Genomic DNA, 26,983 nt, shown 5'->3' with positions numbered 1-26,983 from the left:
TGTGGCCAGACCCAGTGTGGGGTTTAGCAGGGCCCGCAGTTGCCATTCAGGTAGCGGTGGCCTCGGCGCCAGCCACCATATCCACAGCTCCCATAGCCTCCATAGCCCCCATAAAGACCGTAGCCTCCATAGCCTCCATAGAGACCGTAGCCTCCATAGCCTCCATAGAGACCATAGCCCCCTAAACCACCATAACCACCACGGCCTCCAAAAGTGCCACCGTAGCCCCCTCCAACGCCGGGGGCTCCCGCTGACCCAACAACGCTGTGCTGCGGGAAGGAGCTGAGGATGGGCCCGGGGAAAGTGACCACCGAGGGAGGTGGCTGGATCACCACCGTGGAGTCAGGGCACTGCCGCACGCAGGGCTCGTTGCATGTGTCAGCCAGAGGGGCTGGGGCGGCCACCCCACATGAAGGGACACACAGGCTGGAGCAGGACATCTTTCAGGCAGGCAAGGAGTCCTGGAAAATGCACCAGGGGTTAGGCAAGGGTGCGGGGAAGGGACCGTATGAAGGGGGCTGGAGAGATGCCGAAGAGGCTTCCAGGAGCTGAACTTACCCGACTGATCAGGAGAGTCAAGCAGAGGAAGTTGGATAGAGGGCTGTGAAGTCCTCAGCTCTTTTATACATGTTGCAGACTGCCTGGGGCACTGGCCAAGCGGGCGGTGGTGGCAGAAATATCAGGTAATCTTGAAAACAAGTGCACACTCTTCATGACACTGATTTCATGTGATGCGGGACAATTATATGCCTCCTCACTGGGGCCACTGGCATGCAAACATGCCCTGGAAAAGAAAGAGCTGGTGGGAGGGATCCACCATTATAGGCCATTACATGAAAGCCAAGGCGCAGCTAGAACACCAATAAATGTAATTATTTCCATAATCCCTACTATGCTTACGTAGAAGAAACCTGGGCATCTTGCAGAAGATTGCGGTGCACAACGAGGCCACACTCAGTAGCAGCCCAGCCACGTACCCAAAGCCAGCCGCGAGCAGCATGCCTGTGCCTGCGGGGAATGTTGGCACGAGCATCCTGGCTGTCTGTGGGTCCTTGGTCAGGCTTTCCTGGCAGAGCCCTCCATGCCCAGGTGAGTAATCGAGACCCTCCAGAGAGGGCTTGAGAAGGACCGTGTTCTGAGACACATGGCCAAGGGAGCTGGGATTGTCCCGGTCTCCTTCCTGCCCTCCAGCTCCTCTGTGCCTGTCCCCCCTCACACATGACATCGCTGCCTGATTTTACTGCTCCCCACTCACAGCTGTGTTGAGCCCCTCCATGTATGGGCCTTCACCCAACACAGAAACAAGTGTCCCTGTTATTTGCATGGCTGTTAACTGGGGAGCCCCGAACACACCTGGTCAAGCAAGGCCACGGAGAAGTTCGAAGCTTAGGGCTACTCCTGAGCTATTTCCCCAAAAGGGCCCCATCCCTCATGGCAGTGGGTGATGGAGGGCCTTAGGAGTCACTGCGGGTGTGTGGATAAGTTTTACCCAATCTCCTGGTGACTGTTCTTCCAGCCCGTAAAAGGGAGGTAATGACAGGCGTGATGGCTGTGCGCAGGATTGCAAAGCACTTCTGCGAGATGCTCGGGACTGGCACATAAACAAAGTGGGGGATTAGGGACAGATCAGTGTTTATTGGTCCCAACAAGTCAGCAATATTTGCACTTTTTCTTTCATGTGTCATGGTCTGTCCCTCCCACCAACATTGTTCTCCAGGGCACGTTTGCACATCTATGTCCCTAGTGAGAAGGCATCAAAGTTTTGATCTGTGTATTGAAGCTTATCCAGTGGATTTCATCATTACCTGCGGTTTCCGCCACCACCCGCTTGGCCAATGCCCCAGGCAGTCTGGGACATGTATAAAAGAGCTGAGGGCTTCGCAGCCCTCTATCCAACTTCCTCTGCTTGACTCTCCTGATCAGTCGGGTAAGTTCAGCTCCTGGAAGCCTCTTCGGCATCTCTCCTGCCCCCTTCATACAGTCCCTTCCCCGCACCCTTGCCTAACACCTGGTGCCTTTTCCAGGACTCCTTGCCTGCCTGAAAGATGTCCTGCTCCAGCCTGTGTGTCCCTTCATGTGGGGTGGCTGCCCCAGCCCCTCTGGCTGACACATGCAACGAGCCCTGCGTGCGGCAGTGCCCTGACTCCACGGTGGTGATCCAGCCGCCACCCTCGGTGGTCACTTTCCCCGGGCCCATCCTCAGCTCCTTCCCGCAACACAGCGTTGTTGGGTCAGCGGGAGCCCCCGGTGTTGGAGGGGGCTACGGTGGCACTTTTGGAGGCCGTGGTGGTTTTGGTGGTTTAGGGGGCTATGGTCTCTATGGAGGCTATGGAGGCTACGGACTTTATGGAGGCTATGGAGGCTACGGTCTTTATGGGGGCTATGGAGGCTATGGGAGCTGTGGATATGGTGGCTGGCGCCGAGGCCACCGCTACCTGAATGGCAACTGCGGGCCCTGCTAAACCCCACACTGGGTCTGGCCACAGATGAAGGAGAGCTGCAGAAAAGCCCCAGGCGCATCACAACAGAATGTTCTGTGGAAGGATATCCCCTCACGTCACTTCGACGGCACTTGCCTGCTCAGGACTGAACACTGTCCTCCTCCTGCCCTGCTTGAGTATCTTTTCAAGACTTACTGCCCCATGAGAACAGAGACCTGCACTGGGTACCTGCTCCTGCGGCACGGCTGATGCTCCCTGGTGCTCTGCGTACTGCCAGGAGACAGGGGAAAGCCCTTGCCAAGGCCTTGATGTTCTCCCAACTCCCTCCTCCCCTCCAACTGCAATAAAAGCTGCCTTGCATCACAATGTTGACCCATGGTTTTTCTTCATCCTGCCTTCTTCTTTCCCTTTTTACCCAAACCTCAGGCCACGTTGGTCTGGGCTGCCTGAACCTCCCACGGTCATGCCCTTGGAGCATTTGGGCCGTTTGCTCAGTGTGTTACAACTGCTGATGACAGTCCCAGATGGGTCTTGCAGAGCATCTCCCACTGAGATTCCTCTGGTCTCCCATCAGCATTAAACACAACACATTTCTAAGGCCCACTCTGAATAAATGAATGTGCCACAGGTGTCTTGCAGAAGCTCTTCCAACTTCTCTTCAAAACCATCATGCCAGACATTATCTCCTGTTATTGGCGTGGTATTGGTCACGTCTGCAGGTCCAGGGAAATGGAGATATGACCCCTGCATGGACAGGGCTGCTTGCACGTGCTGGCCCTGTCCTCTGCACCCAGCTAGGGTTGGGTGCCACTGGGAACAGGTAAGATAGACACAGTGATGTCTTCCCAAGCTTCCTCTCACAGCTGTGAAATGACCACGAGTATCAAGTCACATGAAACACAAAGCTCTTATAGCAGGAGGCTGGACTGCCTACCCTCCTGAGGCCCATTCCTTCTGCAGGTATCTTTGGGTCTTTTGATCCCAGCACAGCAAAGTGGTCTTGGACAAAGCCACTTCCAGTCACAGCCATCAGGAAGGGCAGTGTGGCAGTGTGTTGGTTCCTGCTGGGGAACTCAAGAAAAGATGTGCCATCCACAAGTGTGAACACAGAGGATGGGAGAAAGGGCAGCAAAATGGCAAGGGCAGCCGTTGTTTTTTTCCACCACCAGAACTGAGGTTTGTATGTCTTCTCCTCGAGAATATTTCAATCTCTACCCATCCTGAAATCTGTCCAGGTGCCCCTGCATGGAGTCTCAGCCACCCATGAGGTCCTGGCTCGTGTGGTATCCCCTGTGTGTCTGCTGAGGGCACAGTGGTTGGAAGGGGGTTCTGATGGCCCCATCACAGCTGCTTGTGGGTGGGCTCTGGCAGTGTGGGCTACCTCGTGGGCTGGTGAGAAAGGAAGGGTAGCAAAGGGCCAGCAAGGTCTGGTACAGAGAACTGGGCAGTGGGAAGCTGTGTTGTTGCTGCTGGGCAGAGCTGAATCCCTGGAATGTAGGTGAGTGACACAGGCAATGCCGGGTAGAGCTTCTGCTGTAGCAGTGAGAGCAAGACAGAGGCAACAGTGCTCCAAGGAGCAGTGGGAGGTGGAGGACAAACAGGACAAGGAGGTGGTGCAGGGGTGCTGCAATGTGGAGGGGATGGAGGTATGGGAGCTGAGGAGGTGCTGAGGGTTGCTCAGCCTCTCCGCTATCAACTCATTGCCTCCCAAGTGACTCTGACCTGGACCTCTGTCGTTGGGTTGTCTCCGTGGGCATCCCAATCCCCACAACCCTGGGGCTGCAGGTAGCCCATTGGAAATAGCCGGAGTGGGCAGCATGGACACTGTGAGTGCCAAGAGCTCTTCTTGAGCTGCAGAGTGCAGCAGCCCAAAGTGGGGAGAAGACAGGGAGGGCAAAGAGGAAGAAGCTTTAGTCAAAGGACATGAGCCCAGCCCGTGCTCTGAGTGACCCGCCTCCAGAGGCGTGTGTTGCTAAGGGCAGGCAGGAGGAAGGCAGGCACTTCCCGCAGGGCACCCTGGCAAGGCCCAGGGTGCGATCTGGCTATAACACTCCTGGGAAATCGTGCTGCCACTCGGGGTAGTGGGTACGGAGGAAGCATGAAGAAAAAGCACAGGTCAACATTGTGATGCAACACAGCTTTTATTGCAGCTCCAGGGTAGAGGGGAGTTGGGAGAAGAACAGAGTCCTGGCCACGGCCTTCCCCTGTCTCCTGGCAGTAGGCAGAGCAGCACGGAGCATCAGCCATGCTGCAGGAGCAGGCACCCAGTGCCGGTCTTTGTTATCAAGGGGTAACGAGCGTCGAAGGGATGATCAAGCAGTGCAGGAGAAAGGCAGAGCTGGGCTGTGAGCTGGCACAAGGCATTTATGCTCAGAAATCCAACTTTGCAGCTTGAAGCTCTTCTACAGAAAGTCACATCAGGGTGAGCCAGGGGCTTTTCCAGAGGTCTCCTTCATCTTTGGCCAGACCCAGTGTGGGGTTTAGCAGGGCCCGCAGTTGCCATTCAGGTAGCGGTGGCCTCGGGCCCAGCCACCATATCCGCAGCTCCCGTAGCCTCCGTAGCCACCATAAAGACCGTAGCCTCCATAGCCTCCATAGAGACCATAGCCCCCAAGGCCTCCATACCCCCCATAGCCCCCTAAACCACCAAAACCACCACGGCCTCCAAAAGTGCCACCGTAGCCCCCTCCAACGCCGGGGGCTCCCGCTGACCCAACAACGCTGTGCTGCGGGAAGGAGCTGAGGATGGGCCCGGGGAAAGTGACCACCGAGGGAGGTGGCTGGATCACCACCGTGGAGTCAGGGCACTGCCGCACGCAGGGCTCGTTGCATGTGTCAGCCAGAGGGGCTGGGGCGGCCACCCCACATGAAGGGACGCACAGGCTGGAGCAGGACATCTTTCAGGCAAGGCAAGGAGTCCTGGAAAATGCACCAGGGGTTAGGCAAGGATGCGGGGAAGGGGCCGCACGAGGGAGGCTGGAGAGATCCTGAAGAGGCTTCCAGGAGCTGAACTTACCCGACTGATCAGGAGAGTCAAGCAGAGGAAGGTCGATAGAGGACTGTGAAGTCCTCAGCTCTTTTATACATGTCCCAGACTGCCTGGGGCATTGGCCAAGGATTCGGTGGTGGAAACGTCAGGTAATGATGAAATCCACTGGATAAGCTTGATGACACTGATTTCACGTGATGTGGGACAATTATATGTCTCCTAATTTGGGACATCTTCGTGCCAATGTGCCCTGGAGAAGAAAGAGTTGATGGGAGGGACACACCACTATAAGCCATTACATGAAAGACAAGGCGCAGCTGTAGCTGAAGTCATGACACCAATAAACACTGATCTCTCTCTAAACTCCCACTTTGTTTACGTGCCACACTCCTGAGCATCTCGCAGAAGTGCTTTGCAATCCTGCGCACAGCCATCACGCCTGTCATTACCTCCCTTTTACGGGCTGGAAGAACAGTCACCAGGAGATTGGGTAAAACTTATCCACACACCCGCAGTGACTCCTAAGGCCCTCCATCACCCACTGCCATGAGGGATGGGGCCCTTTTGGGGAAATAGCTCAGGAGTAGCCCTAAGCTTCGAACTTCTCCATGGCCTTGCTTGACCAGGTGTGTTCGGGGCTCCCCAGTTAACAGCCATGCAAATAACAGGGACACTTGTTTCTGTGTTGGGTGAAGGCCCATACATGGAGGGGCTCAACACAGCTGTGAGTGGGGAGCAGTAAAATCAGGCAGCGATGTCATGTGTGAGGGGGGACAGGCACGGAGGAGCTGGAGGGCAGGAAGCAGACCGGGACAATCCCAGCTCCCTTGGCCATGTGTCTCAGAACACGGTCCTTCTCAAGCCCTCTCTGGAGGGTCTCGATTACTCACCTGGGCATGGAGGGCTCTGCCAGGAAAGCCTGACCAAGGACCCACAGACAGCCAGGATGCTCGTGCCAACATTCCCCGCAGGCACAGGCATGCTGCTCGCGGCTGGCTTTGGGTACGTGGCTGGGCTGCTACTGAGTGTGGCCTCGTTGTGCACCGCAATCTTCTGCAAGATGCCCAGGTTTCTTCTACGTAAGCATAGTAGGGATTATGGAAATAATTACATTTATTGGTGTTCTAGCTGCGCCTTGGCTTTCATGTAATGGCCTATAATGGTGCATCCCTCCCACCAGCTCTTTCTTTTCCAGGGCATGTTTGCATGCCAGTGGCCCCAGTGAGGAGGCATATAATTGTCCCGCATCACATGAAATCAGTGTCATGAAGACTGTGCACTTGTTTTCAAGATTACCTGATATTTCTGCCACCACCACCCGCTTGGCCAGTGCCCCAGGCAGTCTGCAACATGTATAAAAGAGCTGAGGACTTCACAGCCCTCTATCCAACTTCCTCTGCTTGACTCTCCTGATCAGTCGGGTAAGTTCAGCTCCTGGAAGCCTCTTTGGGATCTCTCCAGCCTCCCTTGTGCAGCCCCTTCCCCGCACCCTTGCCTAACCCCTGGTGCATTTTCCAGGACTCCTTGCCTTGCCTGAAAGATGTCCTGCTCCAGCCTCTGTGTCCCTTCGTGTGGGGTGGCTGCTCCGGCCCCTCTGGCTGACACATGCAACGAGCCCTGCGTGCGGCAGTGCCCTGACTCCACGGTGGTGATCCAGCCGCCACCCTCGGTGGTCACTTTCCCCGGGCCCGTCCTCAGCTCCTTCCCGCAGCACAGCGTTGTTGGGTCAGCGGGAGCCCCCGGCGTTGGAGGGGGCTACGGTGGCACTTTTGGAGGCCGTGGTGGTTATGGTGGTTTAGGGGGCTATGGAGTGTATGGAGGCCTTGGGGGCTACGGTCTCTATGGAGGCTATGGAGGCTATGGTATTTATGGGGGCTATGGAGGCTATGGGAGCTGCGGATATGGTGGCTGGGCCCGAGGCCACCGCTACCTGAATGGCAACTGCGGGCCCTGCTAAACCTCACACTGGGTCTGGCCACAGATGAAGGAGAGCTGCAGAAAACCCCAGCCACATCCTGACATGACGTCCTGTGGAAGCATGTCCATTTGACATTGCTGGGTTCCAAATCTTTAATGGCACTTGCCTGCTCAGGACTGAACACTGTCCTCCTCCTGCCCTGCTTGAGTATGTTTTCAAGACTCGCTGCCCCATGAGAACAGAGACCTGCACTGGGTACCTGCTCCTGCGGCACGGCCGATGCTCCCTGGTGCTCTGCGTACTGCCAGGAGACAGGGGAAAGCCCTTGCCAAGGCCTTGATGTTCTCCCAACTCCCTCCTCCCCTCCAACTGCAATAAAAGCTGCCTTGCATCACAATGTTGACCCATGGTTTTTCTTCATCCTGCCTTCTTCTTTCCCTTTTTACCCAAACCTCAGGCCACGTTGGTCTGGGCTGCCTGAACCTCCCACGGTCGTGCCCTTAGAGCATTTGGCAGTTTGCTCAGTGTGTTACAACTGCTGATGACAGTCCCAGATGGGTCTTGCAGAGCACGTCCCACTGAGATTCCTCTGGTCTCCCATCAGCATTAAACACAATACATTCCCAAAGCCCACTTAGAACACACAAATGTGCCACAGGTGTCTTGCAGAAGCTCTTCCAACTTCTCTTCAAAACCATCATGCCACACATTATCTCCTGTTATTGGCATGGTATTGGTCACATCTGCAGGTCCAGGGAAATGGAGAGATGACCCCTGCACGTACAGGGCTGCTACCCCGTCCCGCATGCCAGCTACCAGTGAGGGCCACTGGGAATGGGTAACATAGACACAATGATGTCTTCCCAAGCTTCCTCTCACAGCTGTGAAATGACCACGAGTATCAAGTCACATGAAACACAAAGCTCTTATAGCAGGAGGCTGGACTGCCTACCCTCCTGAGGCCCATTCCTTCTGCAGCTATCTTTGGATCTTGTGATCCCAGCACAGCAAAGTGGTCTTGGACAGAGCCAGTTCTGGCCACAGGCATCAGGAAGGGCAGTGTGGCAGTGTGTTGGTCCCTGCTGGGGAGCTCAAGAAAAGATGTGCCATCCACAAGTGTGAACACAGAGGATGGGAGAAAGAGCAGCAAAATGGCAAGGGCAGGCGTTCTTTTTTTCCACCACCAGAACTGACATTTGTATGTCTTCTCTTCTCCTCGAGAATATTTCAATCTCTACCCATCCTGACATCTGTCCAGGTGCCCCTGCATGGAGTCTCAGCCACCCATGAGGTCCTGGCTCGTGTGGTATCCCCTGTGTGTCTGCTGAGGGCACAGTGGTTGGAAGGGGGTTCTGATGTCCCCATCACAGCTGCTTGTGGGTGGGCTCTGGCAGTGTGGGCTACCTCGTGGGCTGGTGAGAAAGGAAGGGTAGCAAAGGACCAGCAAGGTCTGGTGCAGAGAACTGGGCAGTGGGAAGCTGTGTTGTTGCTGCTGGGCACAGCTGAATCCCTGGAATGTAGGTGAGTGACACAGGCAATGCCGGGTAGAGCTTCTGCTGTAGCAGTGAGAGCAAGACAGAGGCAACAGTGCTCCAAGGAGCAGTGGGAGGTGGAGGACAAACAGGACAAGGAGGTGGTGCAGGGGTGCTGCAATGTGGAGGGGATGGAGGCATGGCAGCTGAGGAGGTGCTGGGGGTTGCTCAGCCTCTCCGCTATCAACTCATTGCCTCCCAAGTGACTCTGACCTGGACTTTGGCTGCTGAGGTTTCTCCATGGGCATCCCAATCCCCACAACCCTGGGGCTGCAGGCAGCCCGTCGCAAACAGCCGGAGTGGGCAGCAAGGACACTGTGAGTGCCAAGAGCTCTTCTTGAGCTGCAGAGTGCAGCAGCCCAAAGTGGGGAGAAGACAGGGAGGGCAAAGAGGAAGAAGCTTTAGTCAAAGGACATGAGCCCAGCCCGTGCTCTGAGTGACCCGCCTCCAGAGGCGTGTGTTGCTAAGGGCAGGCAGGAGGAAGGCAGGCACTTCCCGCAGGGCACCCTGGCAAGGCCCAGGGTACGATCTGGCTATAACACTCCTGGGAAATCTTGCTGCCACTCGGGGTAGTGGGTACGGAGGAAGCATGAAGAAAAAGCACAGGTCAACATTGTGATGCAACACAGCTTTTATTGCAGCTCCAGGGTAGAGGGGAGTTGGGAGAAGAACAGAGTCCTGGCCACGGCCTTCCCCTGTCTCCTGGCAGTAGGCAGAGCAGCACGGAGCATCAGCCATGCTGCAGGAGCAGGCACCCAGTGCCGGTCTTTGTTATCAAGGGGTAACGAGCATCGAAGGGATGATCAAGCAGTGCAGGAGAAAGGCAGAGCTGGGCTGTGAGCTGGCACGAGGCATTTATGCTCAGAAATCCAACTTTGCAGCTTGAAGCTCTTCTACAGAAAGTCACATCAGGGTGAGCCAGGGGCTTTTCCAGAGGTCTTCTTCATCTTTGGCCAGACCCAGTGTGGGGTTTAGCAGGGCCCGCAGTTGCCATTCAGGTAGCGGTGGCCTCGGGCCCAGCCACCATATCCGCAGCTCCCGTAGCCTCCGTAGCCACCATAAAGACCGTAGCCTCCATAGCCTCCATAGAGACCATAGCCCCCAAGGCCTCCATACCCCCCATAGCCCCCTAAACCACCAAAACCACCACGGCCTCCAAAAGTGCCACCGTAGCCCCCTCCAACGCCGGGGGCTCCCGCTGACCCAACAACGCTGTGCTGCGGGAAGGAGCTGAGGATGGGCCCGGGGAAAGTGACCACCGAGGGTGGCGGCTGGATCACCACCGTGGAGTCAGGGCACTGCCGCACGCAGGGCTCGTTGCATGTGTCAGCCAGAGGGGCTGGGGCGGCCACCCCACATGAAGGGACGCACAGGCTGGAGCAGGACATCTTTCAGGCAAGGCAAGGAGTCCTGGAAAATGCACCAGGGGTTAGGCAAGGATGCGGGGAAGGGGCCGCACGAGGGAGGCTGGAGAGATCCTGAAGAGGCTTCCAGGAGCTGAACTTACCCGACTGATCAGGAGAGTCAAGCAGAGGAAGGTCGATAGAGGACTGTGAAGTCCTCAGCTCTTTTATACATGTCCCAGACTGCCTGGGGCATTGGCCAAGGATTCGGTGGTGGAAACGTCAGGTAATGATGAAATCCACTGGATAAGCTTGATGACACTGATTTCACGTGATGTGGGACAATTATATGTCTCCTAATTTGGGACATCTTCGTGCCAATGTGCCCTGGAGAAGAAAGAGTTGATGGGAGGGACACACCACTATAAGCCATTACATGAAAGACAAGGCGCAGCTGTAGCTGAAGTCATGACACCAATAAACACTGATCTCTCTCTAAACTCCCACTTTGTTTACGTGCCACACTCCTGAGCATCTCGCAGAAGTGCTTTGCAATCCTGCGCACAGCCATCACGCCTCTCATTACCTCCCTTTTACGGGCTGGAAGAACAGTCACCAGGAGATTGGGTAAAACTTATCCACACACCCGCAGTGACTCCTAAGGCCCTACATCACCCACTGCCATGAGGGATGGGGCCCTTTTGGGGAAATAGCTCAGGAGTAGCCCTAAGCTTCGAACTTCTCCGTGGCCTTGCTTGACCAGGTGTGTTCGGGGCTCCCCAGTTAACTGCCATGCAAATAACAGGGACACTTGTTTCTGTGTTGGGTGAAGGCCCATACATGGAGGGGCTCAACACAGCCATGAGTGGGGAGCAGTAAAATCAGGCAGCGATGTCATGTGTGAGGGGGGACAGGCACAGAGGAGCTGGAGGGCAGGAAGGAGACCGGGACAATCCCAGCTCCCTTGGCCATGTGTCTCAGAACATGGTCCTTCTCAAGCCCTCTCTGGAGGGTCTCGATTACTCACCTGGGCATGGAGGGCTCTGCCAGGAAAGCCTGACCAAGGACCCACAGACAGCCAGGATGCTCGTGCCAACATTCCCCGCAGGCACAGGCATGCTGCTCGCGGCTGGCTTTGGGTACGTGGCTGGGCTGCTACTGAGTGTGGCCTCGTTGTGCACCGCAATCTTCTGCAAGATGCCCAGGTTTCTTCTACGTAAGCATAGTAGGGATTATGGAAATAATTACATTTATTGGTGTTCTAGCTGCGCCTTGGCTTTCATGTAATGGCCTATAATGGTGCATCCCTCCCACCAGCTCTTTCTTTTCCAGGGCATGTTTGCATGCCAGTGGCCCCAGTGAGGAGGCATATAATTGTCCCACATCACATGAAATCAGTGTCATGAAGACTGTGCACTTGTTTTCAAGATTACCTGATATTTCTGCCACCACCACCCGCTTGGCCAGTGCCCCAGGCAGTCTGCAACATGTATAAAAGAGCTGAGGACTTTGCAGCTCTCTATCCAACTTCCTCTGCTTGACTCTCCTGATCAGTCGGGTAAGTTCAGCTCCTGGAAGCCTCTTTGGGATCTCTCCAGCCTCACTCATGCGGTCCCTTTCCTGCACCCTTGCCTAACCCCTGGTGCCTTTTCCAGGAATCCTTGCCTGCCTGAAACATGTCCTGCTCCAGCCTGTGCGTCCCTTCATGTGGGGTGGCCGCCCCAGCCCCTCTGGCTGACACATGCAATGAGCCCTGCGTGCGGCAGTGCCCTGACTCCACGGTGGTGATCCAGCCGCCACCCTCGGTGGTCACTTTCCCCGGGCCCATCCTCAGCTCCTTCCCGCAGCACAGCGTTGTTGGGTCAGCGGGAGCCCCCGGCGTTGGAGGGGGCTACGGTGGCACTTTTGGAGGCCGTGGTGGTTATGGTGGTTTAGGGGGCTATGGAGTGTATGGAGGCCTTGGGGGCTATGGTCTCTATGGAGGCTATGGAGGCTATGGTATTTATGGGGGCTATGGAGGCTATGGGAGCTGTGGATATGGTGGCTGGGCCCGAGGCCACCGCTACCTGAATGGCAACTGCGGGCCCTGCTAAACCCCACACTGGGTCTGGCCACAGATGAAGGAGAGCTGCAGAAAACCCCAGCCACATCCTGACATGACGTCCTGTGGAAGCATGTCCATTTGACATTGCTGGGTTCCAAATCTTTAATGGCACTTACCCGCTCACGACTGAACACTGTCCTCCTCCTGCCCTGCTTGAGTATCTTTTCAAGACTCACTGCCCCATGAGAACAGAGACCTGCACTGGGTACCTGCTCCTGCGGCACGGCCGATGCTCCCTGGTGCTCTGCGTACTGCCAGGAGACAGGGGAAAGCCCTTGCCAAGGCCTTGATGTTCTCCCAACTCCCTCCTCCCCTCCAACTGCAATAAAAGCTGTCTTGCATCACAATGTTGACCCATGGTTTTTCTTCATCCTGCCTTCTTCTTTCCCTTTTTACCCAAACCTCAGGCCACGTTGGTCTGGGCTGCCTGAACCTCCCACGGTCGTGCCCTTAGAGCATTTGGCAGTTTGCTCAGTGTGTTACAACTGCTGATGACAAGTCCCAGATGGGTCTTGCAGAGCACGTCCCACTGAGATTCCTCTGGTCTCCCATCAGCATTAAACACAATACATTCCCAAAGCCCACTTAGAACACACAAATGTGCCACAGGTGTCTTGCAGAAGCTCTTCCAACTTCTCTTCAAAACCATCATGCCACACATTATCTCCTGTTATTGGCATGGTATTGGTCACATCTGCAGGTCCAGGGAAATGGAGAGATGACCCCTGCACGTACAGGGCTGCTACCCTGTCCCGCATGCCAGCTACCAGTGAGGGCCACTGGGAATGGGTAACATAGACACAATGATGTCTTCCCAAGCTTCCTCTCACAGCTGTGAAATGACCACGAGTATCAAGTCACATGAAACACAAAGCTCTTATAGCAGGAGGCTGGACTGCCTACCCTCCTGAGGCCCATTCCTTCTGCAGCTATCTTTGGATCTTGTGATCCCAGCACAGCAAAGTGGTCTTGGACAGAGCCAGTTCTGGCCACAGGCATCAGGAAGGGCAGTGTGGCAGTGTGTTAGTCCCTGCTGGGGAGCTCAAGAAAAGATGTGCCATCCACAAGTGTGAACACAGAGGATGGGAGAAAGAGCAGCAAAATGGCAAGGGCAGGCGTTCTTTTTTTCCACCACCAGAACTGACATTTGTATGTCTTCTCTTCTCCTCGAGGATATTTCAATCTCTGCCCATCCTGAAATCTGTCCAGGTGCCCCTGCATGGAGTCTCAGCCACCCATGAGGTCCTGGCTCGTGTGGTATCCCCTGTGTGTCTGCTGAGGGCACAGTGGTTGGAAGGGGGTTCTGATGGCCCCATCACAGCTGCTGTGGGTGGGCTCTGGCAGTGTGGGCTAACTCGTGGGCTGGTGAGAAAGGAAGGGAAGCAAAGGGCCAGCAAGGTCTGGTGCAGAGAACTGGGCAGTGGGAAGCTGTGTTGTTGCTGCTGGGCAGAGCTGAATCCCTGGAATGTAGGTGAGTGACACAGGCAATGCCGGGTAGAGCTTCTGCTGTAGCAGTGAGAGCAAGACAGAGGCAACAGTGCTCCAAGGAGCAGTGGGAGGTGGAGGACAAACAGGACAAGGAGGTGGTGCAGGGGTGCTGCAATGTGGAGGGGATGGAGGCATGGCAGCTGAGGAGGTGCTGGGGTTTGCTCAGCCTCTCCGCTATCAACTCATTGCCTCCCAAGTGACTCTGACCTGGACTTTGGCTGCTGAGGTTTCTCCATGGGCATCCTAATCCCCACAACCCTGGGGCTGCAGGCAGCCCGTCGCAAACAGCCGGAGTGGGCAGCAAGGACACTGTGAGTGCCAAGAGCTCTTCTTGAGCTGCAGAGTGCAGCAGCCCAAAGTGGGGAGAAGACAGGGAGGGCAAAGAGGAAGAAGCTTTAGTCAAAGGACATGAGCCCAGCCCGTGCTCTGAGTGACCCGCCTCCAGAGGCGTGTGTTGCTAAGGGCAGGCAGGAGGAAGGCAGGCACTTCCCGCAGGGCACCCTGGCAAGGCCCAGGGTACGATCTGGCTATAACACTCCTGGGAAATCTTGCTGCCACTCGGGGTAGTGGGTACGGAGGAAGCATGAAGGAAAAGCACAGGTCAACATTGTGATGCAACACAGCTTTTATTGCAGTTCCAGGGTAGAGGGGAGTTGGGAGAAGAACAGAGTCCTGGCCACGGCCTTCCCCTGTCTCCTGGCAGTAGGCAGAGCAGCACGGAGCATCAGCCATGCTGCAGGAGCAGGCACTCAGTGCCGGTCTTTCTTATCAAGGGGTAACGAGCGTCGAAGGGATGATCAAGCAGTGCAGGAGAAAGGCAGAGCTGGGCTGTGAGCTGGCACGAGGCATTTATGCTCAGAAATCCAACTTTGCAGCTTGAAGCTCTTCTACAGAAAGTCACATCAGGGTGAGCCAGGGGCTTTTCCAGAGGTCTCCTTCATCTTTGGCCAGACCCAGTGTGGGGTTTAGCAGGGCCCGCAGTTGCCATTCAGGTAGCGGTGGCCTCGGGCCCAGCCACCATATCCGCAGCTCCCGTAGCCTCCGTAGCCACCATATAGACCGTAGCCTCCATAGCCCCCAGAAAGACCGTAGCCTCCATAGCCTCCATAGAGGCCATAGCCCCCTAAACCACCAAAACCACCACGGCCTCCAAAAGTGCCACCGTAGCCCCCTCCAACGCCGGGGGCTCCCGCTGACCCAACAACGCTGTGCTGCGGGAAGGAGCTGAGGATGGGCCCGGGGAAGGTAACCATCGAGGGTGGTGGCTGGATCACCACCGTGGAGTCAGGGCACTGCCGCACGCAGGGCTCGTTGCATGTGTCAGCCAGAGGGGCCGGGGCAGCCACCCCACACGACGGGACGCACAGGCTGGAGCAGGACATGTTTCAGGCAGGCAAGGAGTCCTGGAAAAGGCACCAGGGGTTAGGCAAGGTTGAAGGAAAGGGACCGTATGAAGGGGGCAGGAGAGATCCCGAAGAGGCTTCCAGGAGCTGAACTTACCCGACTGATCAGGAGAGTCAGGCAGAGGAAGGTCGATAGAGGGCTGTGAAGTCCTCAGCTCTTTTATACATGTTGCAGAATGCCTGCGGCATTGGCCAAGCGGGCGGTGGCAGAAACCCCAGATAATGATGAAATCCAGTGGACAATCTTCATGACACCGGTTGCTTGTGATGCGAGACAATTTTATGCCTCCTCACTTGGGACACTGGCGTGCAAACATGCCCTGGAGAGGAAAAAGGTGAAGGGAGGGACAGACTGTGACTCGTCCTTACATGAAAGCCAAGGTGCTGCTGTAGCAGAACTTGATGCACCAATAAACCCTGATCTGTCTGTGATCCACTACTTTGCTTATATATCATTGTCATGGGCATCTTGCAGAAGATTGCTGTGCCCAGTGATGCCACACTCCGTAGCAGCCCAGCCACTTGCCCATAGCCAGCCATGAGCAGCATGCTTGTGCCTGTGGGGAATGTTGGCACGAGCATCCTAGCTGTCTGTGGGTGCTTGGTCAGGCTTTCCTGGCAGAGCCCTCCATGCCCAGATGAGTAACTGAGTCCCTCCAGAGAGGGCTCATGGTGGACCATCTTCACAGACATGTGATCAAGGAAACTGAGTGTCCTGGTCCCTTTCCTGCCCTCCAGCTCCTCTATGTGTGTCCTCCCTTTCACATGACTCTGCCGTCTGTTCTCACTGCTCCCCACTCACAACTGTGTTGAGCCCCCGTGTCTATAGGTCTTCGACCAAAACAAGGAGTGTCCCTGCTCTTTGCATGGCTGTTAATTGAGAAGCCCTTAATGCTCCCGGTAAAACAGGGGCATGGAGATGGCCAAGGTGTAGGGATGCTCCTGAACTGTTGCCCTAAAAGGCCCCCAGCCAAACAACACTGGGATATATTGTGAGTGGCTGTGAGCATGTAAAAGGGTTTGTCTGTTTGCCCAACCTGCTGCTGACTCTGGTTCCAGCCCGTAAAAGGGAGTTAATGACAGGCATGATGGCTGTGCCCAGGATTGCAAAGCACTTCTGAGAGCATGCTCAGGACTCTGACATGTAGCAAAGTGGGGGTATTAAGGACAGATCAGGGTTTATTGGTGAAGCTAGCAAATTTACTGCAGCACCTTGTCTTTCATGTAATGACGTGTCACAGCCTCTCCCTCCCATCACCTCTTTCTTTTCCAGGACATATTGGCATGCCAATGTCCCCAATGAGCAGGCATATAATTGTCCAACATCACTATGTCTGTCATGAAGCTTGTCCACTGGGTTTTATTATTACCTGATGTTTCAACCACCTCCCCCTTGGCCAGTGCCCCAGGCAGTCTGCAACATGTATAAAAGAGCTGAGGGCTTCACAGCCCTCTATCCAGCTTCCTCCGCTTGACTCTTCTGATCAGTTGGGTAAGTTCAGCTCCTGGAAGCTTCTTGGGATCTCTCCCGGCCTCCCTTGATATGGTCTCTTCTCCACACCCTTTCCTAACCCCTGGTGCCTTTTCCAGGACTCCTTGCCTGCCTGAAAGATGTCCTGCTCCAGCCTGTGCGTCCCGTCGTGTGGGGTAGCTGCCCCAGCCCCACTGGCTGACACATGCAACGAGCCCTGCGTGCGGCAGTGCCCTGACTCCACAGTGGTGATCCAGCCACCACCCTCGGTGGTCACCACCCCTGGGCCCATCCTCAGCTCCTTCCCGCAACACAGCGTTGTTGGGTCAGCGGGAGCCCCCGGCGTTGGAGGGGGCTACGGTGGCACTTTTGGAGGCCGTGGTGGTTATGGTGGTTTAGGGGGCTATGGTCTCTATGGAGGCTATGGAGGCTATGGTCTTTCTGGGGGCTATGGAGGCTACGGTCTTTATGGGGGCTACGGAGGCTTTGGGGGTTGTGGATATGGTGGCTGGGCCCGAGGCCACCGCTACCTGAATGGCAACTGCGGACCCTGCTAAACCTCACACTGGGTCTGGCCACAGATGAAGGAGAGCTCCAGAAAAGCCCCAGGCACATCCCGACACAATGCTCTGTGGAAGAACATCCCTTCGGCATTGCTGGGCTCCAAAGACTTGATGCCTTGTGCCAGCTCAGGTCACAGCTCTGCCTTCCTCCTGCCCTGCTTGAGTATCTTTTCAAGACTCACTGCCCCGTGAGAACAGAGACCTGCACTGGGTGCCTGCTCCTGCGGCGTGGCTGATGCTCACTCTTGCTCTGCCTAATACCAGGAGATGTTAGCTGCTCCTGGCTTGGCATCTGCTCTGCTTCCAACTCTCTCCTCCCCTCAAACTGCAATAAAAGCTGTCTTGCATCACACTGTTGACCTGTGGTTTTTCTTCACCCTGCCTCCATACCCAATACCCTGAGTGCCAGCCTTGGCTACATGGCCATCCCAGCCAGCTCCCACCCAGGGGCTCATCAGGGTGACCTGCGGGACCCGCCTTGCTTCCTCCTGCCTGCCCTTGGCAGCACATCCCTCCAACAGACGGTCACATGCAGCAAGTGCTGTGCTCGTCTCCTTCATCAACAGCTTCTCCCTCTTCTGTCTTCTCCCTCCTTGTCTTCTCCCCACTTTGGGCTGCTGCACTCTGCAGCTCAAGAAGAGCTCTTGGCACTCACAGTGTCCATGCTGCCCACTCCGGCTATTTCCAATGGGCTACCTGCAGCCCCAGGGTTGTGGGGATTGGGATGCCCACGGAGACAACCCAACGACAGAGGTCCAGGTCAGAGTCACTTGGAAGGCAATGAGTTGATAGCGGAGAGGCTGAGCAACCCCCAGCACCTCCTCAGCTGCCATGCCTCCATCCCCTTCACATTGCAGCACCCCTGCACCACCTCCTTGTCCTGTTTGTCCTCCACCTCCCACTGCTCCTTGGAGCACTGTTGCCTCTGTCTTGCTCTCACTGCTACAGCAGAAGCTCTACCCGGCATTGCCTGTGTCGCCCACCACACCCCAGGGATTCAGCTCTGCCCAGCAACAACAACACAGCTTCCCACTGCCCAGTTCTCTGTACCAGACCTTGCTGGCCCTTTGCTTCCCTTCCTTTCTCACCAGCCCACGAGGTAGCCCACACTGCCAGAATCCCCCCAGAGCGCCCACCCACAGCAGCTGTGATGGGGCCATCAGAACCCCCTTCCAACCACTGTGCCCTCAGCAGACACAAGGAGGATACCACACAAGCCAGGACCTCGTGGGTGGTTGAGACTCCATGCAGGGGGCACCTGGACAGATTTCAGGATGGGCAGAGATTGAAATATCCTCGAGGAGAAGAGAAGACATACAAATGTCAGTTCTGGTGGTGGAAAAAAAGAACGCCTGCCCTTGCCATTTTGCTGCCCTTTCTCCCATCCTCTGTGTTCACACTTGTGGATGGCACATCTTTTCTTGAGCTCCCCAGCAGGGACCAACACACTGCCACACTGCCCTTCCTGATGCCTGTGGCCAGAACTGGCTCTGTCCAAGACCACTTTGCTGTGCTGGGATCAAAAGACCCAAAGATACCTGCAGAAGGAATGGGCCTCAGGAGGGTAGGCAGTCCAGCCTCCTGCTATAAGAGCTTTGTGTTTCATGTGACTTGATACTCGTGGTCATTTCACAGCTGTGAGAGGAAGCTTGGGAAGACATCACTGTGTCTATCTTACCTGTTCCCAGTGGCACCCAACCCTAGCTGGGTGCAGAGGAGAGGGCCAGCACATGCTACCAGCCCTGTACATGCAGGGGTCATATCTCCATTTCCCTGGACATGCAGATGTGACCAATACCACGCCAATAACAGGAGATAATGTCTGGCATGATGGTTTTGAAGAGAAGCTGGAAGAGCTTCTGCAAGACACCTATGGCACATTCATGTGTTCAGAGTGGGCTTTGGGAATGTATTGTGTTCATTGTTGATGGGAGACCAGAGGAATCTCAGTGGGACGTGCTCTGCAAGACCCATCTGGGACTGTCATCAGCAGTTGTAACACACTGAACAAACTGCCCAAATGCTCCTCACCCGTGGGAGGTTCAGGCAGCCAGACCAACATGGCCTGAGGTTTGGGTAAAAAGGGAAAGAAGAAGGCAGGATGAAGAAAAACCATGGGTCAACATTGTGATGCAAGACAGCTTTTATTGCAGTTGGAGGGGAGGAGGGAGTTGGGAGAACATCAAGGCCTTGGCAAGGGCTTTCCCCTGTCTCCTGGCAGTACGCAGAGCACCAGGGAGCATCAGCCGTGCCGCAGGAGCAGGTACCCAGTGCAGGTCTCTGTTCTCATGGGGCAGTGAGTATTGAAAAGATACTCAAGCAGGGCAGGATGAAGACAGAGTTCAGTCCTGAGCAGGCAAGTGCCATCAAAGTGACGTGAGGGGATATCCTTCCACAGAACATTCTGTTGTGATGTGCCTGGGGCTTTTCTGCAGCTCTCCTTCATCTGTGGCCAGACCCAGTGTGGGGTTTAGCAGGGCCCGCAGTTGCCATTCAGGTAGCGGTGGCCTCGGCGCCAGCCACCATATCCACAGCTCCCATAGCCTCCATAGCCCCCATAAAGACCGTAGCCTCCATAGCCCCCAGAAAGACCGTAGCCTCCATAGCCTCCATAGAGACCATAGCCCCCTAAACCACCAAAACCACCACGGCCTCCAAAAGTGCCACCGTAGCCCCCTCCAACGCCGGGGGCTCCCGCTGACCCAACAACGCTGTGCTGCGGAAAGGAGCTGAGGATGGGCCCGGGGAAAGTGACCACCGAGGGTGGCGGCTGGATCACCACCGTGGAGTCAGGGCACTGCCGCACGCAGGGCTCGTTGCATGTGTCAGCCAGAGGGGCTGGGGCGGCCACCCCACATGAAGGGACGCACAGGCTGGAGCAGGACATCTTTCAGGCAGGCAAGGAGTCCTGGAAAAGGCACCAGGGGTTAGGCAAGGATGCGGGGAGGGGGCCGCACGAGGGAGGCTGGAGAGATCCTGAAGAGGCTTCCAGGAGCTGAACTTACCCGACTGATCAGGAGAGTCAAGCAGAGGAAGTTGGATAGAGGACTGCAAAGTCCTAAGCTCTTTTATACATGTCCCAGACTGCCTGCGGCATCAGCCAAGCGGGCGGTGGCAGAAGCTCCAGGTAATCATGAAATCCAGTGGACAATCTTCATGACAGAGATAGAGATACAAGACAATTATGTGCCTGCTCACTGGGGACTCATTGGTGTGCAAACATACCCTGGAGAAGAAAGAGACAAAGGGAGGGACAGATCATGACATATCATTACATGAAAGAAAAAGTGCTGCTGTAGCTGAACTTGCATCACTAATAAACCCTCATCTGTCCCTAATCCCTCAGTTTACTTGTGTAGAAGAATCCTGGGCATCTTGCAGAAGATTGCCGTACCCACCCGCATCACCTTCAGCAGCAGTCGAACCACACACCTGGATCCAGCAGTGCCCATCGTGCCTGTGCCTCCAGGGAACAGGGCCCCATGCAGTCGGGCTCATTGTGGGTGCCCAGCTGACCTTTCCTCACACAGCCCTCCATGCCCAGCTGAGTAATAAAGTCCATCCAGAGATGTCTCAGGGAGGTCCATGCTCACAGAAATGAGGCTGAAGGAGCTGACAGTGATCTGGTCCCATTGCTATCCCTCTACTCCTCCGTATACGTCCCCTCTCTCAGAGGTCTCCTGTGTTCTGTCCAACACCGTGCCCATTGCGTCACTACCAGCCCCCTGTGCGTTTGGGGTTTTGCCACTTATGGGACCCATCCCTTTTACAGTTTTCATGGCTGTCAAGTGAAAACATGACCTAAAAATCCCAATGAATTCCAAAGCCTCATAGGTGGGCAATTACTAGAGACGACCGTGGACCCCAAGACTGTGAGATGCGCAGCTGTGGCTGGCATTCTGTGACGGTGGGCATTTGGACATCAGCCCAAGCGTGTGGAATGGATTTTCCCTTTCCGTAACCTCCCAGTGCCTCTGTTTAACAGCCCATAAAAGAGACATAATGACGGGCATGATGGCTGTGCCCAGGATTGCAAAACAGTTCTAAGAGATGCTCAGAATTCCTCTAAAGAGGCAAGGTGGGGGATTAGAGACAAATCAGGGTTTATTGGTGCATCAAGTTCTGCTACAGCAGCACCTTGGCTTTCATGTAAGGATGAGTCACAGTCTGTCCCTCCCTTCACCTTTTTCCTCTCCAGGGCATGTTTGCACGCCAGTGTCCCAAGTGAGGAGGCATAAAATTGTCTCACATCACAAGCAACCGGTGTCATGAAGCCTGTCCAGTGGATTTCATGATTATCTGGGATTTCCGCCACCACCCCCTTGGCCAATGCCGCAGGCATTCTGCAACATGTATAAAAGAGCTGAGGGCTTCACAGCCCTCTATCCAACTTCCTCTGCTTGACTCTCCTGATCAGTCGGGTAAGTTCAGCTCCTGGAAGCCTCTTCGGCATCTCTCCTGCCCCTTCATACGGTCCCTTTCCTGCAACCTTGCCTAACCCCTGGTGCCTTTTCCAGGACTCCTTGCCTGCCTGAAACATGTCCTGCTCCAGCCTGTGTGTCCCGTCGTGTGGGGTGGCTGCTCCGGCCCCTCTGGCTGACACATGCAACGAGCCCTGCGTGCGGCAGTGCCCTGACTCCACGGTGGTGATCCAGCCGCCACCCTCGGTGGTCACTTTCCCCGGGCCCGTCCTCAGCTCCTTCCCGCAGCACAGCGTTGTTGGGTCAGCGGGAGCCCCCGGCGTTGGAGGGGGCTACGGTGGCACTTTTGGAGGCCGTGGTGGTTATGGTGGTTTAGGGGGCTATGGAGTGTATGGAGGCCTTGGGGGCTACGGTCTCTATGGAGGCTATGGAGGCTATGGTATTTATGGGGGCTATGGAGGCTTTGGGGGTTGCGGATATGGTGGCTGGGCCCGAGGCCACCGCTACCTGAATGGCAACTGCGGACCCTGCTAAACCCCACACTGGGTCTGGCCACAGATGAAGGAGAGCTCCAGAAAAGCCCCAGGCACATCCCGACACAATGCTCTGTGGAAGAACATCCCTTCAGCATTGCTGGACTCCAAAGACTTGATGCCTCGTGCCAGCTCAGGTCACAGCTCTGCCTTCCTCCTGCCCTGCTTGAGTATCTTTTCAAGACTCACTGCCCCGTGAGAACAGAGACCTGCACTGGGTGCCTGCTCCTGCGGCGTGGCTGATGCTCACTCTTGCTCTGCCTAATACCAGGAGATGTTAGCTCCTCCTGGCTTGGCATCTGCTCTGCTTCCAACTCTCTCCTCCCCTCAAACTGCAATAAAAGCTGTCTTGCATCACACTGTTGACCTGTGGTTTTTCTTCACCCTGCCTCCATACCCAATACCCTGAGTGCCAGCCTTGGCTACATGGCCATCCCAGCCAGCTCCCACCCAGGGGCTCATCAGGGTGACCTGCGGGACCCGCCTTGCTTCCTCCTGCCTGCCCTTGGCAGCACATCCCTCCAACAGACGGTCACATGCAGCAAGTGCTGTGCTCGTCTCCTTCATCAACAGCTTCTCCCTCTTCTGTCTTCTCCCTCCCTGTCTTCTCCCCACTTTGGGCTGCTGCACTCTGCAGCTCAAGAAGAGCTCTTGGCACTCACAGTGTCCATGCTGCCCACTCCGGCTATTTCCAATGGGCTACCTGCAGCCCCAGGGTTGTGGGGATTGGGATGCCCACGGAGACAACCCAACGACAGAGGTCCAGGTCAGAGTCACTTGGGAGGCAATGAGTTGATAGCGGAGAGGCTGAGCAACCCCCAGCACCTCCTCAGCTGCCATGCCTCCATCCCCTCCACATTGCAGCACCCCTGCACCACCTCCTTGTCCTGTTTGTCCTCCACCTCCCACTGCTCCTTGGAGCACTGTTGCCTCTGTCTTGCTCTCACTGCTACAGCAGAAGCTCTACCCGGCATTGCCTGTGTCACTCACCTACATTCCAGGGATTCAGCTCTGCCCAGCAGCAACAACACAGCTTCCCACTGCCCAGTTCTCTGCACCAGACCTTGCTGGCCCTTTGCTTCCCTTCCTTTCTCATCAGCCCACGAGGTAGCCCACACTGCCAGAATCCCTCCCAGAGCGCCCACCCACAGCAGCTGTGATGGGGCCATCAGAACCCCCTTCCAACCACTGTGCCCTCAGCAGACACACAGGGGATACCACACGAGCCAGGACCTCATGGGTGGCTGAGACTCCATGCAGGGGCACCTGGACAGATTTCAGGATGGGTAGAGATTGAAATATTCTCGAGGAGAAGACATACAAACCTCAGTTCTGGTGGTGGAAAAAAACAACGGCTGCCCTTGCCATTTTGCTGCCCTTTCTCCCATCCTCTGTGTTCACACTTGTGGATGGCACATCTTTTCTTGAGCTCCCCAGCACGGACCAACACACTGCCACACTGCCCTTCCTGATGCCTGTGGCCAGAACTGGCTCTGTCCAAGACCACTTTGCTGTGCTGGGATCACAAGACCCAAAGATAGCTGCAGAAGGAATGGGCCTCAGAAGGGTAGGCAGTCCAGCCTCCTGCTATAAGAGCTTTGTGTTTCATGTGACTTGATACTCGTGGTCATTTCACAGCTGTGAGAGGAAGCTTGGGAAGACATCACTGTGTCTATCTTACCTGTTCCCAGTGGCACCCAACCCTAGCTGGGTGCAGAGGACAGGGCCAGTATGTGCAAGCAGCCCCGTCCATACAGTGGTCATCTCTCCATTTCCCTGGACCTGCAGACATGACCAATACCACGCCAATAAAAGGAGATGGGGCTCGTTGGTGGTGTCAGCCAGAGGGCTGGGGCAGCCACCCTACATGAAGGGACACACAGATTGGAGCAGGACATCCTTTTGTTCACACAGTAATGTTGCAAGACAAGGCAAAGCCTGATTTAAAGGTACCTGCTGGCTTGGACAGGGCTCCATGGTGCTCCCAGCCAGGTGACAGCCCCAGGGCACATTACCGTTCCACCTCCCTGTACCTTCTCCTTGTTGCCTCCAGGTCATTGCTGCACACCAGCCCCACAATGCTGCACCTTCCCACCACCACTTGCACTAGGCCTGGATAGAGCCACCCATCCTGTGGTGCTCCTGCACGAGGGCCACCCCCATGGCCACCAAGGACGTTCTCAGTGTTGCCTTGTGGCAACTGCGTGCCAGTAATGCCCTTCTTCAGCCAGGCAGTGGTAGGGACATTTCTCATCCCCAACTGGGTAGCACCAACAGCACCGTGGCTGGCTCCTGCTGGGTTTATGTGCTCTGTGGGATGGTGCCAGGAACAAGGCTGGAGAGTCAAGGTGTTTGGGACATGAAGTTAGGGAAGCCTGGGGCCGCAGCAGCTTTGACACCTTGTCACAGCTCTGCTGGAGGAGCCTTTGCAGAAAAACCTTCCCTGAGGCTGCAGGGCGATGCCTAGTGTCCTCTACACCACCAGCACACACCTCACAGCCTGGGATTACCAGCGCCAGCCCATGCTGGGTGCCATGAAGTAGCCCCTGCCCTCGGGGAAGTAGGGTGGGGCACGGCATAGCATGGTCCTCCCCAAGCCCTCTCTGCAGGGACTCGATTACTCAGCTGGGCAGCAAGGGCTGTGCCAGAACCGCCCACTGGTGCAGCCACACGGAGATACGGCTCCAAGTGACCTCTTTTTCTGCAGGCACGGGCATGTCAGCCTGCTCACTGCATTTTCATCGAGGGGACCTGCAAGCCCAAAATACCCAGCAAGGGTGTGGAGATGGCCACTGCTGAGGGATGTCCCTAGCCCCTGAGAGCCCCCTAAACCTTGTCAGCACTGGGAGATGGTGGATACTTTGGAGACACCCCAAGCAGGTGGGATGGATTCTTTGTCAACCTTTCGATGCCTCTGTTTACCAGCCCTTAAAAAAAAGGTAATGACAGGCGTGATGGCTGTGCGCAGGATTGCAAAGCAATTCCGAGAGATGCTCAGGACCCTGGCATGTAGCAAAGTGGGGGGATTAGGGACAGATCAGGGTTTATTGGTGACGTCAGGTAACTTACTGCAGTGACACCTTGGCTTTCATGTAGTGTGTCACGGACTGTCCCTCCCACCACCTCTCCTCCAGGGCATGTTTGCACACCAGTGTCGCCAATGAGGAGGCAGAAAATTGTCCCAGATCACAAGAAATTGGTGTCATGAAGATTGTCCAGTGGATTTCATCATTACCTGGGGTTTCCACCACCACCCACTTGGCCAATGCCCCAGGCAGTCTGGGACATGTATAAAAGAGCTGAGGACTTTGCAGCCCTCTATCCAGCTTCCTCTGCTTGACTCTCCTGATCAATCGGGTAAGTTCAGCTCCTGGAAGCCTCTTCGGCATCTCTCCAGCCTCCCTCGTGCGGTCCCTTTCCTGCACCCTTGCCTAACCCCTGGTGCCTTTTCCAGGAATCCTTGCCTGCCTGAAACATGTCCTGCTCCAGCCTGTGCGTCCCTTCATGTGGGGTGGCGGCCCCAGCCCCTCTGGCTGACACATGCAACGAGCCCTGCGTGCGGCAGTGCCCTGACTCCACAGTGGTGATCCAGCCACCACCCTCGGTGGTCACCACCCCTGGGCCCATCCTCAGCTCCTTCCCGCAGCACAGCGTTGTTGGGTCAGCGGGAGCCCCCGGCGTTGGAGGGGGCTACGGTGGCACTTTTGGAGGCCGTGGTGGTTTTGGTGGTTTAGGGGGCTACGGTCTCTATGGAGGCTATGGAGGCTACGGTCTCTATGGAGGCTATGGAGGCTACGGTCTTTATGGGGGCTACGGAGGCTTTGGGGGTTGTGGATATGGTGGCTGGGCCCGAGGCCACCGCTACCTGAATGGCAACTGCGGGCCCTGCTAAACCCCAGATATCCATGCCGTGCAGCGCCGCATCTGCTCGGGGTCTCCACAAGTAGCCCCTCTTGTCTTCTACCACCAGATGCAGAACAAAGCTTTCAACCCCTCTTTCCACTGTGGTAAAGCAGCTACTAGAACTTTATGGTCCTTGCTTATTTGCACAGAGGAACCTTGCAGATCTTCAGCTGACGGCTTTAGGGTTTCCAGTGTTGCCGCCAAAATTTCCCCTCTATCTGCCAGAAAACAAAGCTACAATCATCCTCGGTCGAGAGTCTCCCCTGCTCTGCCCGGCTCTGAGACTCCCAACCTGCAATAGGAAGGGGGAATCTTTGGAGTGGAGCCCTGTGTTGTGCCTTGCTCCACCCTTATGATTTTTGTGTTTCCAATTCATTGTTTCTGTGTTGTTTTATTTCCTGCTATCACTGTCTATTGCATTTTCCATGCACATTAAAGAACCTGCATTGCAACAATAACTTGGTTTCTGGTTGGTTTGTATGAGTTTGCTCTTCTGATTTTCAGCATTGGCCAGGGGTATGTTGATAATAAAGCTCAAGCCACAGGGCTAAATATTAGGTGGCTGAACAGGGTTTGTGAGCTGCTCAGCAGCTTGGGATAGAGAGCCTTGTCTTGTAGCACACAGCCAGTACCAACCAGCCATTAGCCCCATTGTAAGGGGAAGCTTTTGAAGGAAAAAATATCCGTGAATTTCTTTGTTACTCTGCAGTCCTTTTCTCAAGCAGAAATATACAATGTGCCCACATGTTTCCATCCTATGTAACCTGAGAAGTTCAAAGCACTTCTCAGATGCTCATAACAATTTTATAGATTTATAGTGTGTTATTACTCTATTAAGAGCTTATTGCTCTTGTTAGTTACTTCATTACTGAGT

The 26,983-nt window shown here is 55.5% G+C and overlaps 11 protein-coding genes across 11 annotated transcripts; 6 read left to right on the top strand and 5 right to left on the bottom strand.

Moving 5' to 3' along the window:
- Positions 1-23: 23 nt before the first annotated feature.
- Positions 24-440, bottom strand: LOC142364937 (claw keratin-like). Its single transcript, XM_075445216.1, has one exon. The coding sequence runs from the start codon at positions 438-440 to the stop codon at positions 24-26; it is 417 nt and encodes a 138-aa protein (XP_075301331.1).
- Positions 441-2,045: 1,605 nt separating this feature from the next.
- Positions 2,046-2,462, top strand: LOC142364936 (claw keratin-like). Its single transcript, XM_075445215.1, has one exon. The coding sequence runs from the start codon at positions 2,046-2,048 to the stop codon at positions 2,460-2,462; it is 417 nt and encodes a 138-aa protein (XP_075301330.1).
- A 2,459-nt stretch (positions 2,463-4,921) lies between these two features.
- Positions 4,922-5,338, bottom strand: LOC142364939 (claw keratin-like). Its single transcript, XM_075445218.1, has one exon. The coding sequence runs from the start codon at positions 5,336-5,338 to the stop codon at positions 4,922-4,924; it is 417 nt and encodes a 138-aa protein (XP_075301333.1).
- Positions 5,339-6,970: 1,632 nt separating this feature from the next.
- Positions 6,971-7,387, top strand: LOC104326204 (claw keratin). Its single transcript, XM_009945493.2, has one exon. It carries the CDS (start codon positions 6,971-6,973, stop codon positions 7,385-7,387), a length of 417 nt encoding a protein of 138 aa, XP_009943795.2.
- A 2,464-nt stretch (positions 7,388-9,851) lies between these two features.
- On the bottom strand, positions 9,852-10,268 carry LOC142364938 (claw keratin-like). Its single transcript, XM_075445217.1, has one exon. It carries the CDS (start codon positions 10,266-10,268, stop codon positions 9,852-9,854), a length of 417 nt encoding a protein of 138 aa, XP_075301332.1.
- A 1,631-nt stretch (positions 10,269-11,899) lies between these two features.
- On the top strand, positions 11,900-12,316 carry LOC142364945 (claw keratin-like). Its single transcript, XM_075445234.1, has one exon. The coding sequence runs from the start codon at positions 11,900-11,902 to the stop codon at positions 12,314-12,316; it is 417 nt and encodes a 138-aa protein (XP_075301349.1).
- Positions 12,317-14,780: 2,464 nt separating this feature from the next.
- Positions 14,781-15,197, bottom strand: LOC142364941 (claw keratin-like). Its single transcript, XM_075445221.1, has one exon. The coding sequence runs from the start codon at positions 15,195-15,197 to the stop codon at positions 14,781-14,783; it is 417 nt and encodes a 138-aa protein (XP_075301336.1).
- Positions 15,198-16,829: 1,632 nt separating this feature from the next.
- LOC142364935 (claw keratin-like) lies at positions 16,830-17,246 on the top strand. The gene has a single exon (XM_075445214.1). It carries the CDS (start codon positions 16,830-16,832, stop codon positions 17,244-17,246), a length of 417 nt encoding a protein of 138 aa, XP_075301329.1.
- A 2,476-nt stretch (positions 17,247-19,722) lies between these two features.
- On the bottom strand, positions 19,723-20,139 carry LOC104331271 (claw keratin). Its single transcript, XM_009936559.2, has one exon. The coding sequence runs from the start codon at positions 20,137-20,139 to the stop codon at positions 19,723-19,725; it is 417 nt and encodes a 138-aa protein (XP_009934861.2).
- A 1,651-nt stretch (positions 20,140-21,790) lies between these two features.
- LOC142364944 (claw keratin-like) lies at positions 21,791-22,207 on the top strand. The gene has a single exon (XM_075445233.1). The coding sequence runs from the start codon at positions 21,791-21,793 to the stop codon at positions 22,205-22,207; it is 417 nt and encodes a 138-aa protein (XP_075301348.1).
- Positions 22,208-25,681: 3,474 nt separating this feature from the next.
- Positions 25,682-26,098, top strand: LOC142364940 (claw keratin-like). Its single transcript, XM_075445220.1, has one exon. The coding sequence runs from the start codon at positions 25,682-25,684 to the stop codon at positions 26,096-26,098; it is 417 nt and encodes a 138-aa protein (XP_075301335.1).
- Positions 26,099-26,983: the final 885 nt, after the last annotated feature.

Source organism: Opisthocomus hoazin, chromosome 30 (assembly GCF_030867145.1).
Source record: "Opisthocomus hoazin isolate bOpiHoa1 chromosome 30, bOpiHoa1.hap1, whole genome shotgun sequence".
Taxonomy (NCBI): Eukaryota; Metazoa; Chordata; class Aves; order Opisthocomiformes; family Opisthocomidae; genus Opisthocomus; species Opisthocomus hoazin.
Note: the sequence above shows the minus strand (reverse complement) of the source record. Positions and strands in the feature narration are given on the sequence as shown.